The sequence below is a fragment of the Mauremys reevesii genome, linkage group 23 (genome assembly GCF_016161935.1).
Source record: "Mauremys reevesii isolate NIE-2019 linkage group 23, ASM1616193v1, whole genome shotgun sequence".
NCBI classification, from domain to species: domain Eukaryota; kingdom Metazoa; phylum Chordata; order Testudines; family Geoemydidae; genus Mauremys; species Mauremys reevesii.
The window spans coordinates 18,297,004-18,315,375 of NC_052645.1; the positions used below are offsets into that span (position 1 = coordinate 18,297,004).

Here is an 18,372-nt window from a genome sequence, read left to right on the forward strand (position 1 = left end):
GTCTTCTAGGTCTTTCCTGAGTGAATACTTTCTAATAAGTGATGTTCTACTACCACTCTCAAATACTAGTATATATAATGGGATGAGGTTAGTAGCAGACCTTTTTCTGTTCACGAGAAAACCATGCTTTTCCAAGAAATGACAGGAAACGTGGTTGGGCCCAGATGACAGGAGGTCATCAAGAAAGGGGTAAATATGCAAGCCCAAAGGTTATGGCTCTGTGTTGAAAGTGCTGCTCTTTGTATCCAAAGTGAAGGAATTCTCCATATATTACTCGCACTGGCATGTGAAGGTAAGCCTCCTTGGAGTCAATGGATGACAGAAAATTTCCTAGTGATACACCTGCTGGGATCTATGTCAAAAAAAAGCAGGCTGTTTTATAGCACTTCTGGGAAGAGAGAATAAGTTGGAGCAGAGAATTCTAAGGGTTATCATGGACTTGCCACAAAGTTTTAGGCAATCTCAAACCTTCAAAAGTATCAGAACAGCAGTTCCAGATAAGTAAATCATTTGCTCCAGCACCTACAAAACACTGGATCTAATTATCCAGAAAGAAAGGCGTGACAAAATCCACACAATTTAAAAGGAAGTCAGGCAATGATTCCAGGAGCTACTGAACAAGGTACTGAATGAAGCATCATCTGTAAATCTAAGAATTCCCTAGAAAGCTTTATGGTATTGGGAGTTAATCTAGCTGTTTAGTCTACCAGTCAGTTTGTAGAGAAGGGAGGTTCAGTAGTCTGACCGCTGGACATAGATGAACAGCTACATATATCTACAGCTTGGTACAACTGTGGAGGAAAATAAGCCTTTTAGACAAAAGGTGATAAACTGGTCTAGCAGAAAGTTGGATTTCTTAAGCAGCAAAATTGGGCTTGACCAGAGAAACCAGTGCTTCTTAAATACAAACCTGTTACGTTTCAAAGCAGGCCTGGTGCTCAGGATGACTGTGGCAGCCTGCCGCTGTAAACATCCGACTGAAAGCTCCCTTCTAGCACCTTACAGCTTCCAGTCAAGGATGTTTACAGTAGCAATGACTGCCCAGAAAAATGCAGAATGTGGTACTTCTACGGGAAACAACGTGTTTCCTTCTCCAACTGCCTTGAAGTGTTAGCTCAACAGGTTTCTAGGTGTGTAAGCATTCTTAATGTTAGCAACTTTTGTTATTTGTAACCTCTGTTAGCAGTCTTGTCAACCAGCAATTACGTAGCTCAGTCTCATACCAGTTTTCACCTTTAAATCAGTTACCAGTCGGTGCACAAGTTTTGCTTTCATCGCGTAACCAGCTCAAGCGACAACTGGACGCTTGAAAATGATAGAATGGAAACGTGAAAAGGAAAAAAAAAAAAGCTTCCATCTTTTTACTAATACCCTGCTCTTATATAGGGTTTTCATCAGTAAATCTCAAAGATTAAAACAAACAAACAAAACAACTTACCAGGAAGCATCATTACCCCATTTTACAGTTGGGAAACTGAAGCACAGAGAGATAAATGGCTTGTTAAGATCACCCAGCAAACTAGCAGCAGAGCAACTGCTCTAACCACTAGGCTGTGCTGCCTCTCCATGGACATTTCTTTGTAATAATTTCTATACAGTCATTTGGCCCCTATAAAGTAAAGCCAATTACCAACTTTTAAGAAGAAACGTTTACAAAGACAAGAAATTTCTGGACTTCAGTGGTTGAATGAATGTGGACCTTGAACTCAGATTTCATTCTCTGGGAGGAGGTATCTGGTGTAACCACACACAGACACAACTGTGCCTACTGAGAGGATAATCAATGTTCCATTTTATACAATCCCCACTGGAGTGTTCTCTACACATTAGATTTTAGATTTCTAAAATGTACCCAATTATCTCTCTGAGGCACTGGCAACAGCAATGTTCACATTGAGAATACAGAAAAAACTAAATGTCTAAGATTGAAATAAATATTCAACACAAACATACAATAAACTGTATTTGCCTTATGTTTGAACCTCACTTTATATTACTATTTAATATCAGAAGTATGTAAATAGTGGAAAAATCAAACTTATATGTAAAGAATAGTAGTAGCTGTTTTCCCAACTCACCTGACGTTTTGGAGGTTTAAGTTCATCTCTTGGAACAATATCGATGAGGAAGTCAAATTGATCAAACTTTGTAATTGCCATGGCAATATCATTCCTCTGTAACAATTCAAAAACAGTGGAAATAATCTGTCTGTTTTAGAATTCTGTTTGGTTGCTGAGTAAAATCAAAGTTGGGAATGCCCATCATATGGAACTGAATTCTCATCCTTGAGGCCCCAAATGGTACCACTCACAAAATAGTACTATTAAGTCAGAAACAGCAGAGGACAGGCAAGCAGAATGAGAGAATCATGCAAACTGTGAGCCACTACAAGCACTAAGATTATCTGTAATGGCAAAATTATCCCCTCCCATCTCAGAGAGGACCTCTCCCTTGGACCTAGGTAATCCACCCCCCTGAAAGGCAGGAGCTAGGTCAATTGAAGAATTTTTCCGGGAGTTAGGTCAGCTTCACAACATCACTCCATGGCGTGGATTTTTCACAACCCAAGTGACACTGGTTTTCACTGGGTTAAGTTTTATGGGGAAGAACCGTTGATAAACATTTTTGAACATTTTAAAATCAAGAGTAAATCAAGACTGGATGTTTTTCTAAAAGATCCACTAAAATAATTCCTAGAGTATAAGTTCTATGGCTTATGACAGCGGTTCTCAAACTTTAGCAACCTGAGGACCCCCATTTTGATTTAAATTTTTTCGCAGACGCCCAAACCTACGGATGTTTATTTCCATTTGAAGAAAAAAAATTCCATCCCCCACTCCACCCCTTCCCCAAGGCCCCACCCCACCTCTTCCTGTCTCTCCTCTTCCCCGCCTCTTTCCGCCCCATCACCCAAGCACATCCTAACTCCGCTCCTTCCCCTCCCTCCCAGCGCTTCCTGCATGTGCAGAACAGTGTGCAGGAGGCATTGGGAGGGAGGAGGAGGAGTTGATCAGCAGGGCCGGCAGCCCTGGACATGACTCGCAGACCCCTGGAGTACCCTCGCGGACCCCAGTATGAGAAACGCTGGTCTATGTTATATAGGAGGTCAGTTGAGATGATCACAATGATTCCCTTCTGGCCTTACAATCTATGATACCATAAATAATTGTGTCTTGGAACAGTTGGTTCTAAAGCACATAAGGGGGAAAGGAGTCCAGCAGAGCTGGCTTATTTTAAAGAATCCTTATTGAAGTTGCAGGAACAAACCATCCTGATGTGTAGAAAGAATAGTAAATATGGCAGGCGACCAGCGTGGCTTAACAGTGAAATCCTTGCTGATCTTAAACACAAAGAAGCAGCTTACAAGAAGTGGAAAACTGGACAAATGACCAGGGAGGAGTATAAAAATATTGGCATGCAGGAGTGAAATCAGGAAGGCCAAATCACACTTGGAGTTACTCTTAACATCCCTTGTTAGCAGCAACAAGAAGGGTTTCTACAGGTATGTTAGCAACAAGAAGCTGGTCAGGGAAAGTGTGGGCCTCTTACTGAATGGGGGAGGCAACCTAGTGACAGAAGATGTGGAAAAAGCGAATGTACTCAATGCTTTTTTTTGCCTTGGTCTTCACGAACCAAGTCAGGTCCAAGACTACTACACTGGGCAGCACAGTATGGGGAGGAGGTGACCAGCCCTGTGTGGAGAAAGAAGTGGTTCAGGACTATTTAAGAAAAGCTGGACGAGCACATGTCCATGGGGCCAGATTCACTGCATCCGAGGGTACTAAAGGAGTTGGAGGATGTGATTGCAGAGCGATTGGCCATTATCTTTGAAAACTCATGGCGATCGGGGGAGGTCCCGAATGACTGGAAAAAGGCTAATGTAGTGCTCATCTTTAAAAAAGGGAAGGAGGAAGATCCGGGGAACAACAGGCCAGTCAGCCTCACCTCAGTCCCTGGAAAAATCATGGAGCAGGTCCTCAAGGAATAAATTCTGAAGCACTCAGAGGAGAGGAAAGTGATCAGGAACAGTCAGCATGGATTCACCAAGGGCAAGTCATGCCCAATTAACCTAATTGCCTTTTTGGATGACATAACTGGCTCTGTGGATGAGGGGAAAGCAGTGGATGTGTTATTCCTTGACTTTAGCAAAGCTTTTGATATGGTCTCCCACAGTATTCTTGCTGGCAAGTTAAAGAAGCATGGGCTGGATGAATGGATTATAAGGTGGATAGAAAGCTGGCTAGATGATCGGGCTCAATGGGTAGTGATCAATGGCTCCATGTCTAGTTGGCAGCTGGTATCAAGCGGAGTGCCCCAAGGGTCGGCCCTGGGGCCGGTTTTGTTCAATATCTTCATTAACGATCTGGAGAATGGCGTGGACTGCACCCTCAGTAAGTTTGCAGATGACTAAACTGGGAGGAGTGGTAGATACGCTGGAGGGTAGGGATAGGATACAGAGGGACCTAGACAAATTAGAGGATTGGGCCAAAAGAAATCTGATGAGGTTCAACAAGGACAAGTGCAGAGTCCTGCACTTAGGACAGAATAATCCCATGCACTGCTACAGACTAGGGATAGAGTGGCTAGGCAGCAGTTCTGCAGAAAAGGACCTAGGGGTTACAGTGGACAAGAAGCTGGATATGAGTCAGTGTGCCCTTGTTGCCAAGAAGGCTAACAGCATTTTGGGATGTATAAGTAAGGGCACTTCCACCTGATCGAGGGACATGATCATTCCCCTATATTTGGCATTGGTGAGGCCTCATCTGGATACTGTGTCCAGTTTTGGGCCCCACACTACAAGGAGGATGTGGAAAAATTGGAAAGAATCCAGTGGAGGGCAACAAAAATGATTAGGGGGCTGGAGGACATGATTTATGAGAAGAGGCTGAGGGAACTGGGATTATTTAGTCTGCAGAAGAGAAGAATGAGGGGGGATGTGATAGCTGCTTTCAACTACACTCTACCTCAATATAACACTGTCCTCAATAGCCAAAATTTTTACCGCGTTATAGGTGAAACCATGTTATATCGAACTTGCTTTGATCCACCAGAGTGCACAGCCCCCGCCCCGGAGCACTGCTTTACTGCGTTATATCCGAATTTGTGTTATAGCGGGGTAGAGGGGTACCTGAAAGGGGTTCCAAAGAGGATGGATCTAGACTGTTCTCAGTGGTAGCAGATGACAGAACAAGGAGTAATGGTCTCAAGTTGCAGTGGGGGAGGTTTAGGTTGGACATTAGGAAAAACTTTTTCACTGGGAGGGTGGTGAAGCACTGGAATGGGTTACCTAGGGAAGTGGTGGAATCTCCTTCTTTAGAGGTTTTTAAGGTCAGGCTTGACAAAGCCCTGGCTGGGATGATTTAGTTGGGTTTGCTCCTGCTTTGAGCATGGGGTTGGACTAGATACCTCCTGAGGTCCCGTCCAACCCTGATAGTGTATGATTCTGTGATAAGAGAAGAGGCTGCTCTTGATTTAGTCACAGTTACATAGGAACTGGCTCATGAAATAAGTGCATGGAGCCACTAATTCACAGTGAACTTAACATAATACATTCAATATCCTCTCAAAGGGATAATTACAAGAGGCAGTGCTATGACACTGAACTTCAACAAGGGGACTTTTCTTTAGAATAGTCAGAAACAACCTGAAGGAAAACTGACAATATTACAGTGTACAACCAGAGAGACTGTTTAAGAACATTTTAGGGTTGCAAAGTGAGCATAACCAAGGAGTTGGGGCGGAGGGGAGGAGTTAACTAGGAGTTCTTAGGAGCATATTTGAGAAAAATGGTATCCCAAGTGATGTTAAGAGATCAAAGTTAACATATAAGATGGCAATTAAGAAGACTAAGAGGAAGCGTGAAGAGCAAAGAGTTAAAAGATATAGGTAGACTGGAAAGTACATTAGAAGAAGGAAAGCCCACAGGAGAGTCAGTGAGCCTACCAAGTTGAGAGGGTGGCACTGGAGACCAGGGATACTAAAATTCCTCCCCAAACTATTTATGGATTTGGAGGGTTTAAGCAGATATACATACCATGGAGTTACTCTCTTCAGGTATAGTGTCAGATTGAGGTATTTAAAAAAAAACAACAAAAACAACAAACAAAAAGGAACTAAAAGAGTGAAATTATGTAAGTCACCATTACTGGACAGCATTTGTCCAAGTTCTGAAGATATTCAAGGACAAAGCAGCTGAATTTCTAACAAGGTGATTTGTCATTAAAAACTGCTTCTATAATAGATGACCATATGATGACCAAAGCTGTAAGACGTCTTTAAAAATCCTGGGTCTGGTTCCAGGAATCATAGAAAAAGGAAGGGTCTCTTATTTGGTATTAGGAGAAATTCACTGAAGCTAGACTTATAAAGCATATACATGAGCACAACAGGATTAAGATATTTGCCCTTTCTGATGTTACCTAGGATAAAAATTAGAAGGGCTATCAATCCTCACACTTCAGCTTATCTGAGGCATTCAAGGGCATGTATCACCTTGGCATCTAAGTGCCAACAGCAGCCATGAAGAAAGTAAGGGGAAAAAAGGCATTTTCAGCTCTGTTCCACAGGTATAGTATACTTTAAAGGGGCACTGTTACAGCTGCAAGGTATTGCACCTGTATCCCCTCCTCTGTGGTACACTCCAGGAGTTCCTAGTCAGGTATCTGGTCTCCAGCCATCACCTGTCTCTGGTCAGGGACCCCATCTCACTCCCTTCTGACAGAGTTTTAAGGCTGCATAAGGTTCATATTTAGATAGTAAAGGGGGTCAGAAAACATGGACATGGCAGTTCAAGGTTTCATGGAACCAGCTCTCCATTACCTGCAGAGTCCTCCGCTTATTATCTTCAGTGTGTATCCATGCCCGTAGCGTCAATTCTGTTATGAATATTTGTGCAGCCTTGGCAAACAGCACAGGAGCTTCAGCACTAATCATCTGTAATGAAAAATGTATATTTCATTCACTCATCAACGTACTACACTTGATTTATCATAAAAGCTTGGTATCGTATTAACAGATAAATAATCCAAGGATGAATAAAATGCTAGTTTGGGAGTTTAGGGGCTTTCCACATTACATCTGAAGGCCATCTCATTGCAAGATGTGGAAGTACAAAGGGCTACCAGTTTTCAATCAAGCACTGTAACAGGAATACTGGTCAGTTACAGTTTTCCTGACAAGTTTATTTATTGAAATATGAAGGTTATCAGATTTTAATTTTGCATAGCTCACTGGCTTACCCTATGCTAACACAAGAAGTGAAACTCCACTAACAACTCACATGACAGACAGGCCTTCCATTCACAGGTTAATAGTTTCTTCTTTCACTCTGATGGAGGATAATCTATCCCAGCAGCTCTCACTACTTTTCAAGCTAACTTATCGTAGATGATATAAATATGTATTGTGGAAGTTTAGGTTACAATTAACATTTTAGGGCCAAGTTTTCAGCACCTGTTTCAACTTTATGCTCACAAAACCCCTAGCTTGCAGGAGCATATGACATCAATGTGTGTGCAACTGGGTAGTCAGTAATCTACTATGCTTGCACATGAATCATTTTTATATGTACAAATTTTGCTTGTGCAACGAGGGCACAAATTTAGAGGCCAGATTGAGGCCTCAATTAAAAATCTGATCCTTACAGTCAGAGGCTATCAATACTCATTTACAAAGTGACTTACATACTAGGGTAATGAATGCAGGCAGAGTGAAAACAGATTGTAAAGATTTAAAATAAAGAAATAAATGAATAAATCACAAGTCTCACCAAATTTCATTTTCTTAACAGAATCTGTCTCTAATTCTCTTTCTATTAGAACTGTTTCACTTTAGCTACCTTTGTATTAGGCTTATTTCTCTGGATAATCTCCTTCCTGTTAAAAAATGACCACCCGAAAACAATATTATTTACTTTCCATCTCCCTTTTCCCGTAATTACAGGGAATTTGGCATTAATCTAGTTAAGGCACTGAACTGAGACTCAAGAGGCTTGGATTCAATCTGGTTCAAAGTTTTAAAAAAAGTCTACATTAACAAACGGAGCCAAAGAACACACCTTTTTCACTGAGCTTATTTAAATGTTAAAGTCTCCCAACCTACGGGTGGTATTCACAAGGAAAAGGATGGAAGTCATTGGCTCCATGAACTCTCTTGGAAATTGGCATCCCATAAAATCTTCTAATTTAAGGCAAAAAGATCATTGGATAAGTAACAAAAAAATCCCTGATATTTACAGTAGGGTTTTCTTTGTTTTTCCTGTTATATGAGTAGATGTGCCAGATTTCCCCTTAGATCTATGCATGCCCTTATCCCCATATGGATGACAACTATAGAACTTGCCTCCATGACATGCCAAATAAATACTGATTTCTTAGTTTGCTTGTTTCAAGGGTTCAGATCTAAAATTTATGAAATATCAAAGGCCACACTTCTGTGATAAAATGTAAAATATGATGTTTTGTACTAATATTTGAAATACCTTTGTAGGGTGGTTGGTTTTTTAAATGTTACTATGTTTATATTAAATGCTTTTGTAGTTTTGTGAATGAAAAAGCCACAGACATAAGGAGGAGATGTGACAACAGAGACAGAAGCTAGTCATTACTAGAACTGGGAAAAGACTGAAAGTCATCTGCAAATGCTTTATTCAAGACGTCAGGAAATTTGTTTTTCATGCAAAATGTACAAATTATGTGCCCTGCTATACAAGCTAGTTAAGTAATGAAAACAGTTGTCCAACAACGTATCTGAAAAATACTGTGAAATCTATCAACCTGCTAACAGCTGCAGCCACCACAACGGTGCAGTCAACTAATCTCCGTAAGGCATCCTGAGCACCTCTTCTCTATAGATCAATACATAATCTCCAGACTTTAATGTGTTGGGAGGAAGGATGATACTGTGGGTAAGGAACTGATTTGGGACTCAAGAGTCCGATTCAACTCCTGGTTTTCCTACAGCCTTCCTGTCTGACCTTTAGTATGTCAACTCTCTGTGCCTCAGTTCCCTATATGTAAAATGGAGATATTACTTCCATTCCTCATTTGACACACACATATTTATCATTTTAGAGCACTCCTCAAAAAGAAACAATCACTCCAGTTTCTAGGGGGCTGTGAAACTGTGAAATTGTTCTGAGAGCTTATGGGGTATTTTAATTCTTCTCCAGATTTCAAGAACAATAAGGTTGTTTTTCTTACATACTCTGCAACCCAGAGAAATGACATCTATAGTGCTCATCAACAGGGTTCATAACCGTATGTTTTGTTTCACAATGTAAAAGACCAAATATGAATTTACCTTCACATCTTCATCCAGTTTCATAATCTTCTTAATACGAGCCAGTGGGAGTTCCTGCACTCTGAAGTCTTTCTGCAGAGAGCAAAAAAAGGAGACTTCATAAACTGTTTAATGACACATAATTCAAAACGAAAATAAGAGATAAGTGATGTTCAGAAGAATTCAAAATTGGCCCTTTCTGCTTTAAACAGTGTATGTCTCCTGTAAGAGGCAACGATTTTCATTCTCCAAGGTAATGTAACTACAAACACTTGATGTTTACCCTCTTATCCACTTTTCCTAGCCATTCAAATTGTTACATACTATATTGCAGGGGTCAGCAACCTTTCAGAAGTGGTGTGCAGAGTCTTCATTTATTCACTCTAATTTAAGGTTTCGCGTGCCAGTAATACATTTTAACGTTTTTAGAAGGTCTCTTTCTATAAGTCTATAATATATAACTAATCTATTGTTGTATGTAAAGTAAATAAGGTTTTTAAAATGTTTAAGAAGCTTCACTTAAAATTAAATTAAAATGCAGAGCCCGCCGGACCGGGGGCCAGGACCCGGGCAGTGTGAGTGCCACTGAAAATCAGCTCGCGTGCCCATAAGTTGCCTACCCCTGGTCTATGTTATGCAGAAGGTCAAACTAGATAGTCACAGTGGTCCCTTCTGGCCTTATCTTCTAGAATCTTTGAATTAGTTACGACTTCTGTGCAGATCTGTGAATCCTTTCCAGGAAAGCTCAATGATACAATTCTTCTCTAGGTTCTGCCACAGTTGAACAACACCTTGCATTTGGTTATTTTTAGGGAAGGAAAATTTTATTCCTGTAAATAAGTACTATGGCTATTAGACATTGCATATATTGTGTATTTATTTTGGTTTAAAGAGAAGCATGGCATGTTGTCTGGCTACTACCCAGCTAAGCAAGATTTAAGAGATCAATTCTTCACCTTTTCTTTTTCCAAATTAAGCATCAACATTTTCACCAAGCCTCTTCTAACTAATTCTGAAGCTGTAATGTATCATTAGTACTATTTTCTACAGTTTCTCCAAGATTAGGCTGCATTTCTCTGTGTTTTATGGGAAAAAAACATTCTTAAACGGATCCCCTTTTCCCCAGAATTCTAGCTAAAGTGTGCACACCACAAAAGCACAAGAACAGAAATAAAGATTGTCTCAAAGAGCAGTCAACCAGAACAGTTTGTACCTCAGGTAACTGCTTTGACCCCCCACTACACAATACATGTAAATGAATTCTTAAATTTGCTCCTGTCCACATATGCTGCAGCACTCAGTGTGTTGGCTTTACTAGACATAATAATTTCAGTGCCTGATTATGTGCAGGGTGGCTGGATAGGACTGTTTTATAATTGTTTTTCCCCTACAGTCCTTATTAAAATTTTCATTCAGGCAGAAGCTTACAACTCGGCATTCAACATTTTTCTAACTTGCAATGCAATAAATAGATTCACATGACAGCAGTGTTAGAAATTAAATTGCCCATACTAGGTGTGCTGTAGAATAAACCCTTACCACATGCCGATGAAGACAAACTCTAGCTCTTGCACATAAGAGCTCAGTGCACTAAGGGATCAAAGTAATTAATTCTGGTCTCTGCATACAGATTGCTACATCTGTTTCTTGAGCTGAGACTACATAATATGCGGAAAGGGGAAGCTTATCTTTAGACTACCGTATCAGAATAGGGTTCTTCATTTCAAATGGACCATCTTCAAACTGAGCCCTTTTGTTTTCAGCTAATTTAAATTAAAACCAGAAAAGCCGGCATTTAGGACAGACTACTGTAATGTCGTAGTAGAGATGTCAGTTGTTCTTGAAAAGGCATTTTTGTTATATGCCCTTATTCTCAGAGGCTTATCTTTTAAATGGAAAAAAAATGGGTGGTGAAATCTGTATTGTTCATTCTCAGCCTACAGGTGAAAGTTTTAAAAATAAATCTGACAAAATTCTCTTCAGCTCTGCGTTATTTAAGCATGTGAAAAGTGTAGGGGTGTGTGTGTGTGTGTGTTAAATACTGTGCACTCTGTGTTCAAGTTATTTTTAAAACTTCACACTTGCCAAATTAATTCTTAAAGTGGGTATAATACCTTTGAAAGGAAAGTTTATCAAAATTCCACCCTCAGAATCACATCCATAATGCCTGCTAACTTCAATAGGAATATGCTTATATAGTAATGTAGGCTAGAAAATCATGAACATCGTTTATTTGAAAAATAGAAGATAACACACCAAGATGCACTGGTCTAGCTATGCACAAGCAAGAACATGGGTATACTGAGCCTTAAACTGCCTATTACATTGATATTGGTGCTTAGATGTCAAAGTGATAAGTGTGTAGAAATATCATAGATTAAACTAAATTGGTCTAGATAACCCTGAATATTCTGAAATAAGTAATTACTGTAGAAGCCATAATTAAATATCCTGAAATTTGTGCATTTAAATTCTAACCAATAATATTGCACAAGTGTACTTCTTCCTCAGTGGATTTCACAACCGTACAGGAAAACTGGTAGGGGAAAGGCAGAGGCCCTACTACCAGTCTGTTTCTAAGTGATGTAATCAGGTGAAGGAAGAAGCTAATGGATTTCCACTGAGTAAGTATTGGGGAAACAGCTGATCCCCCCAGATATACTTTGCAACAAAAAATTTTTTTTAGCCCTGGTACTAAAGCTATAAGTGTTGCGACTAGTGAAACTTAAAAGATATAAAATATGAATTTTTGAATGTACCAAGTCAGCAAGCAAGTTTCAAATAAAATGATATGACAAAATGTGAGCCCTATTCTGGAAATAGAAAATAAAAATCAATCTTCTATCTACAAATTTTCCTTAATTTTGGGAAACATCTTAACAATGTTATATATTGTTTGCTAGAATGTGGCAGCTATGGAGCAAAAGTGTATACAAATTTAGAAGCACTTTTGCCATTTTACATTATGGAATTCAAACAGTAGTAAGTACATCCTATAACACATATTCCCAATCACTTGGCCTTCAGTTAATCAAAGGCAGCCAGCATCCTGATAGAATCCACAACCATTCATCTACATTTATTTCAAAACTGCTTTTTTCCCCAAAGGTTTTGAATACCTTTGAAACCTTCCAGGAAATTAAGTTACAACTCTCTATATTAAACAGTTTTTTATTCCATTCTTTCTTCCCCCTAAAAGGTTTTGGTTTAATCTGGAAAAATATTTATAATGGATGACTATTGTGTCTCCATAAACTATGAAATATGTATATTTGATTTCATTATTGCTGAGCTACATCCCAAATTTTGATAAAAGCGTACATTTAGACAAATCAGCTCAGTTCAGCTACATACAGTTCAGCTACACGATGATCATTTTCTAACCCCACAGCTGAGCTAGGCAGCTTCTTGCAGTGATGAACCATGCATGGGGCCAAGTTCTGCCTTGAGATACTTATTCACTATTTCGACTGTTGACTCCAAAAGAGACTTATCTGTACATATCTGAAAGAAGAATTTGGCCAAATGTAGTTGATTTTTGAAAATATTTTACTATAGACACTGAAGTAGCAGGTAACTCCTATTGTACTAGACATTTTCTTAAGGTTTTATCACATCAAAGGACACTCTTACCACTGTTAGATTTCGAATCTCCTCCATGACCCGAGGCCAGAAAGACTGCAGGCTTTGCTGAGCATCACTACTGCCAGCGGCGCCAAAGCCACCATCTGTGGACATGGTGATAACTGGGGGGAAGAGGGGGAGGAGGAGGAGAAAAAAAATATTAGTAGAGATGGAGGAGACAATAGATTCCAAAAGTCCTAGAGTTTCTCCTGAATCACTTTGCAAAAGTCTCCAAACAAGACAAGACTATCAAGTTCACACAACAGTGTGTGAAACTACCTGTTCTCTCCAAAAAAGACTCCAACATAATTTCAAAGTTCTGAAGGTTGGCAAGAAGTTACTCACTCCCTTTTATTATTGGAATGCACACACTATAGTTCTATTAAATGTCTAGTCCCGAAACACTATTATGATGTCCACTGAAGAATTAAAAGACCACCAATATCTTATCAGATCTGAAAGGCTTGCAAACTTACTAGAGTAAACAAACCAATCAAGAACAGGGTGAGCAAACAGGAGGTCATCACTATTTTGGCTTTCATCCACTGAGAGTTATCTACATTAGTACTGTTTTTTAAAAATTAGAATCAACCTAATTCAACAAAAATAAAAAAAACCTGTTATGCAGCCACTACTCTGCATTAGCCCACACTACTGTAAATCACAAATTTTAAGCTGAAGGTGTCTACTTACCCTTTTTTGTATTTTATTAAACTACGCTTGTCATTTGGCACTCCAGAACTGAAGTTTGGGAAGTAAATTATGTTAGCCTTTAGAACTATTCAGAATCTATTTCATGGAAACCTTATAACCTGTACCGTGATAAGATACCAAACTTAAGATGTACGCTAATACTTGCAATTGTGATCAACACATTTACAAAATATACAGCAACTGAATTACAACCACAGTGGAGAAGAATAGGACTGACAGGCAGATAGCTATACAAAGTTTAAAAAAAAAAAATCGAACTGGGTTTACATGCCACTGAAACACTGGGCCAATCCTGTATCCTTCACATGCAAGTACCTCCTGGAAGAGGCTGCAAGATCAAACCCTGTATGTGCGACTAAAAAAAAAAAAAATGTAAAAACAAGGAGTACTTGTGGCACCTTAGCCCACGAAAGCTTATGCCCAAATAAATTTGTTATCCTCTAAGGTACCAGAAGTACTCCTTGTTGTTTTTGGTGATACAGACTAACACAGCTACCACTCTGAAACCTACAAAAATGTATAACATTTAAGTCAGAAGTGGCTAACGCCGGACAAGCCCAAATATGCTCTTAAAAAGCACTTTAAATGCAAAGAAATAGCTTTATAGTAGGGGAAAAAAGGCACTCACGGTGAAGTGTGATTCCTCTAGAATTTCTGGCAAAGAAACAATCTTTAACACTCTAGCAAAACAATGCTTAAGATGTGCTGTGTTTACACACTAGAATCATTCCAATTCTGATGGCATGTATGAATTACAGAAATGTAGAACACTGCAAGACAGAACTTGTTATTCCCCAGGCATAAGAAGTGTTTCAGGGAATGCCAAAAGAGCCACTGCTCACTTCCCAAATGAACAAAGAAATTAAATGTTATGCTAAATGTTCTCTTGGGTCATCCAAAGCCGCTTTGATGTTTCCATTTTAAAAAAGCCACTCCTAAAAGTTCAGTGGGTTGTGGGGAGAGAAACTATGCGCTGCTTTTCAAAAGACAAATCTCAACATATATAGTGATATTTGTGTCTGGTGATGTAATGGGAAAAGGTGTGGCGCAAAATTTAGAGCTGGCATATTAGGCACAATTCCCATTCACTTCTGATCCAATGCATAGAATGGTTTATTTCGGTCTCTTCAAGCTGAAGGAGGAGCAAAGTTTTATGCAACGTGGTTTAGAATGTTGTCTGGGGGAGACCCGTTGTGCCAAATACAATAATTACTCTTCTAAAAGAATATTGTTAGATAAGCCTACAGTAGGACATTCATGGCTAGTGTAGTACAAACTAACTAAAATGTACGCTCATAAATTCAGGACATATTGAAAGAAGTGCTGTGAATGGTTACATTTAATTTTTTTAATTTGTTAGGGTAGTTTGACAGGGTATAAATACCTACAAAAATGAGATTAACCTATATATATTTGGCTAGTATCCACAAACTGTTGCAATAATGGTAAAAATCAAGGCAAAAGCAGTTACAAAATTTCTCTGGAAACAGAAATGACCAGCGGGTTATTCAGTAATTCTAAGTGCAGCCAATTTTCATAATTAAGCCACCTATGAATGAAAAATCTTCAAATATTTAAAAGGAAAATAAAAGTAGATAAAACATTTTAACTAAGTCTTGTAACTGAATTCTGAATTTGTGCATCTCTGCTTTGTCACATGAAGAACAGAAATATAGATTTACGAATGCACAAGATAATCCCTGAAATCTGCTCTGTGATGGCAATATGCTCTTATGTAACTGAACTCACATATCCATAACACTAAGACGGGATAGGGACTTTCCCTCAACTCATGATGCAATTCACTCAAAAGGCAAAACCAACAGTTATTCAAGCTTATGCTTCAAAAATGATTTGCATTCAAATCCATTTAATACCACAGTGAATTACAAACAGCAAGAAACAGAAAAGAAAAATAAAATAAACCAAGAAAAAAAAATACCAGCCACTAGGAAAATATTTCTAAAACCTACATGGATATTACTAAATTGTTTTATCTAATGCTGACTAAGCCATACAGAAATACTATTCAGTAGCTAGGGTGGCCAGACAGCAAGTGTGAAAATTGGGACAGGGGATGGGGGAGTAATAGGCACCTATATAAGACAAAGCCCCAAATATCAGAATTGTCCCTATAAAATAGGCTACTACTAGGGTGACTAGATGTCCCGATGACCAAAATATGGATTAAAAACAAAAAAACAAAAAACAGTAAAAAGTTCTCACAAACACTAAAATCAAACCAGAAATGTTTTCATGATTTGTCATTAACGAAAATAGTTTAATTAAACATTGCAGCATTGTTTTTGCGTGTGAGAATAAAAACGTTAGTGATTATAACAGAATGTGAAACTGACAATCTAATCAGTCTGTCCAATCTCAGCAAAATTCTGGAAGTAAGCAAAGCGCAAGACAGGTAATACACCCAAGATAAGTAACACAATTTTTTAACACCCTTCCCCCAGTTTTATTCAAGGTGGTATTTGCAAAAAAAGTAAAGAATAGATTAATATCTTGGAAGTATTAGTTTAAAATTACTACTGCCATATGAAATAAAGTAGAACCTCAGAGTTATGAGCTGACCAGTTAACCACACACCTCATTTGGAACCGGAAGTATGCAATAAGACATCAGCAGAGACCCCCCCCACACACACAAATACTGTGCTAAATGTAAACTACATAAAGGGAAAGTTTAAAAAAAGATTTGACAAAGTAAGGACGCTGTTTCTGTGCTTGTTTCATTTAAATCAAGATGGTTAAAAGCAGCATTTTTCTTCGGCATAGTAAGGTTTCAAAGCTGACTTAAGTCAATGTTCAGTTGTAAACTTCTGAAAGAATAACCATAATGTTTTGTGCAGAGTTACGAACAACCTCCATTCCCGAGGTATCGTAACTAAGGTTCTACTGTACGGACTTGCTTTTATGACTCATTATTTCCGAAAGTGAAAGCTGTACCACATGAAGAAAAGTTGAGATTCCTGAATCTTTTCCTCTCAAAATAGAAATGACAGCTTTTGATGCAGTAAGCACTGAACATTACTTTATCAAACTGTATATCACTGCTCATATTAGTAATGAAAAGTAGTTTAGTTGTTTGTTTTTAACTGAGAATCCACTCCAACTAGACTGTTCAAAATGACAACGAATTGGTGAATAAATTACTACATATTAGACAGGAAGGACAAGGAAGTGTTAAAGTTACACTAATGAAAAGCTTTATCCTCTGTTGTCTGTATCTGCTAAAGCAAGTTTTCCCTTGTATTCCAGATATACCTATTGTACAAATCAGCACAAGATATTGAAAGAGCTCAAAACCAGTTTAATCTAGTCATGTAGAATTTAAAAAAAAACAAAACCCTTAAGTTAAAATCATATCTTCAAAGTAAATAAATACAAGACCAATATTTCAGAATGCAGAATCAACAGCCTGGTGGTTGACTCAAAAGATAATTGCTACTTTAAATAACTGCTTAAGATAATTATTAGGAGACTGCAAAGAGAAGGCAGTTTGAGGTTACTACAGAGCTATTAATAATTATCTCCAGTAAAAAACATACAGCCGGAAACACGATGCACCAATGGCTAATGCATCTGTAAAGGAATGCTATGCTGATAGAAAATATTTAAAACAAACTTGAATGTCTGCGTCTCCTAGGCAGGTTAGAACATCTTGAAACATTAATACAAGCAGTCACTGGCATAAGAAAAAAAATCATGTTTGACTTAGAACAAGGGTCGGCAACCTTTCAGAAGTGGTGTGCCGAGTCTTCATAATTTAAGGTTTCACGTGCCAGTAATACATTTTAACGTTTTTAGAAGGTCTCTTTCTATAAGTCTATAATGTATAACTAAATTATTGTTGTATGTAAAGTAAATAAGGTTTTAAAAGTGTTTAAGAAGCTTCATTTAAAATTAAATTAAAATGCAGAGTCCCCCGGACTGGTGGCCAGGACCCAGGCAGTGCAAGTGCCACTGCAAATCAGCTCGCGTGCTGCCTTTGGCACGCGTGCCATAGGTTGCTTATCGCTGATCTAAATGGACAGTCCATATAGATTTCGCCCTTTCTGGTTCCCATCTGTCCCTGCAATATTGATCCACACAAACACCCCAGATACTTTTCAAGTTCAGAAGATTGTAGCATCTGCATTTAAAAGGAAAAGCAGCGATCAGCAACAGGGCGGGGACACACACACACACACCCCTACCCGTGGGCAGGGGCTTCGGAACTCACATCTAAGATCACCGAGGTGCCTTTCCGCTGCTCTGCGGGGAAGAATCCCTGGCTGGCAGCTGCCTGCCCTTCCTGTCGGGAGAGCAGCGAGCTGAGGGGGGCCGGCACCTGGGACCCCAGACTGGCAGCGGGCTGAACCACTCAGCCCGCTGCCGGCCTGGGGTCCCAGCCACTGGCCCCGCTCAGCCCGCTGCCGGCCTGGGGTCCCAGCCACTGGCCCCGCTCAGCCCGCTGCCGGCCTGGGGTGTCTTTCACCCAGGCCGGCAACGGGCTGAGCGGGGCTGGTGGCCAGGAACTCGGCTGGCAGCAGCGTGCCATTAAAAATCGGTTCGTGTCCCATCTTTGGCATGCATGACATAGGTTGCCGACCCCTGACTTAGAAAATCGGGCTGCAAAAGGAAAAATAAGAAGAAAGCGAGGGGGATTACACCGACCTAACCATTTTCCTTCAGTTTAATTAGACCAAGAAAAAGAAAGAAAAAAAAAAGTTCAGTGGGGAGAAAACTGTCATTTCTCAAAGTA

General features: G+C 39.4%; 1 protein-coding gene across 2 annotated transcripts in view; it reads right to left on the reverse strand.

The window, feature by feature from the left end:
• The window catches only part of NFYC (nuclear transcription factor Y subunit gamma), a 59,412-nt gene that overhangs the window by 15,009 nt on the left and 26,031 nt on the right, over positions 1-18,372 (reverse strand). Inside the window, exons 2-5 of one of the 2 annotated variants that reach the window (XM_039511456.1) lie at positions 12,913-13,025; positions 9,301-9,372; positions 6,820-6,933; positions 2,079-2,174 (exon numbers count right to left, since the gene is read on the reverse strand). In XM_039511456.1, the coding sequence (XP_039367390.1) occupies positions 2,079-2,174; positions 6,820-6,933; positions 9,301-9,372; positions 12,913-13,025 (395 nt within the window). The remainder of the gene's footprint in view (positions 1-2,078; positions 2,175-6,819; positions 6,934-9,300; positions 9,373-12,912; positions 13,026-18,372) is intronic. The other variant, XM_039511457.1, reaches the window with a different exon arrangement.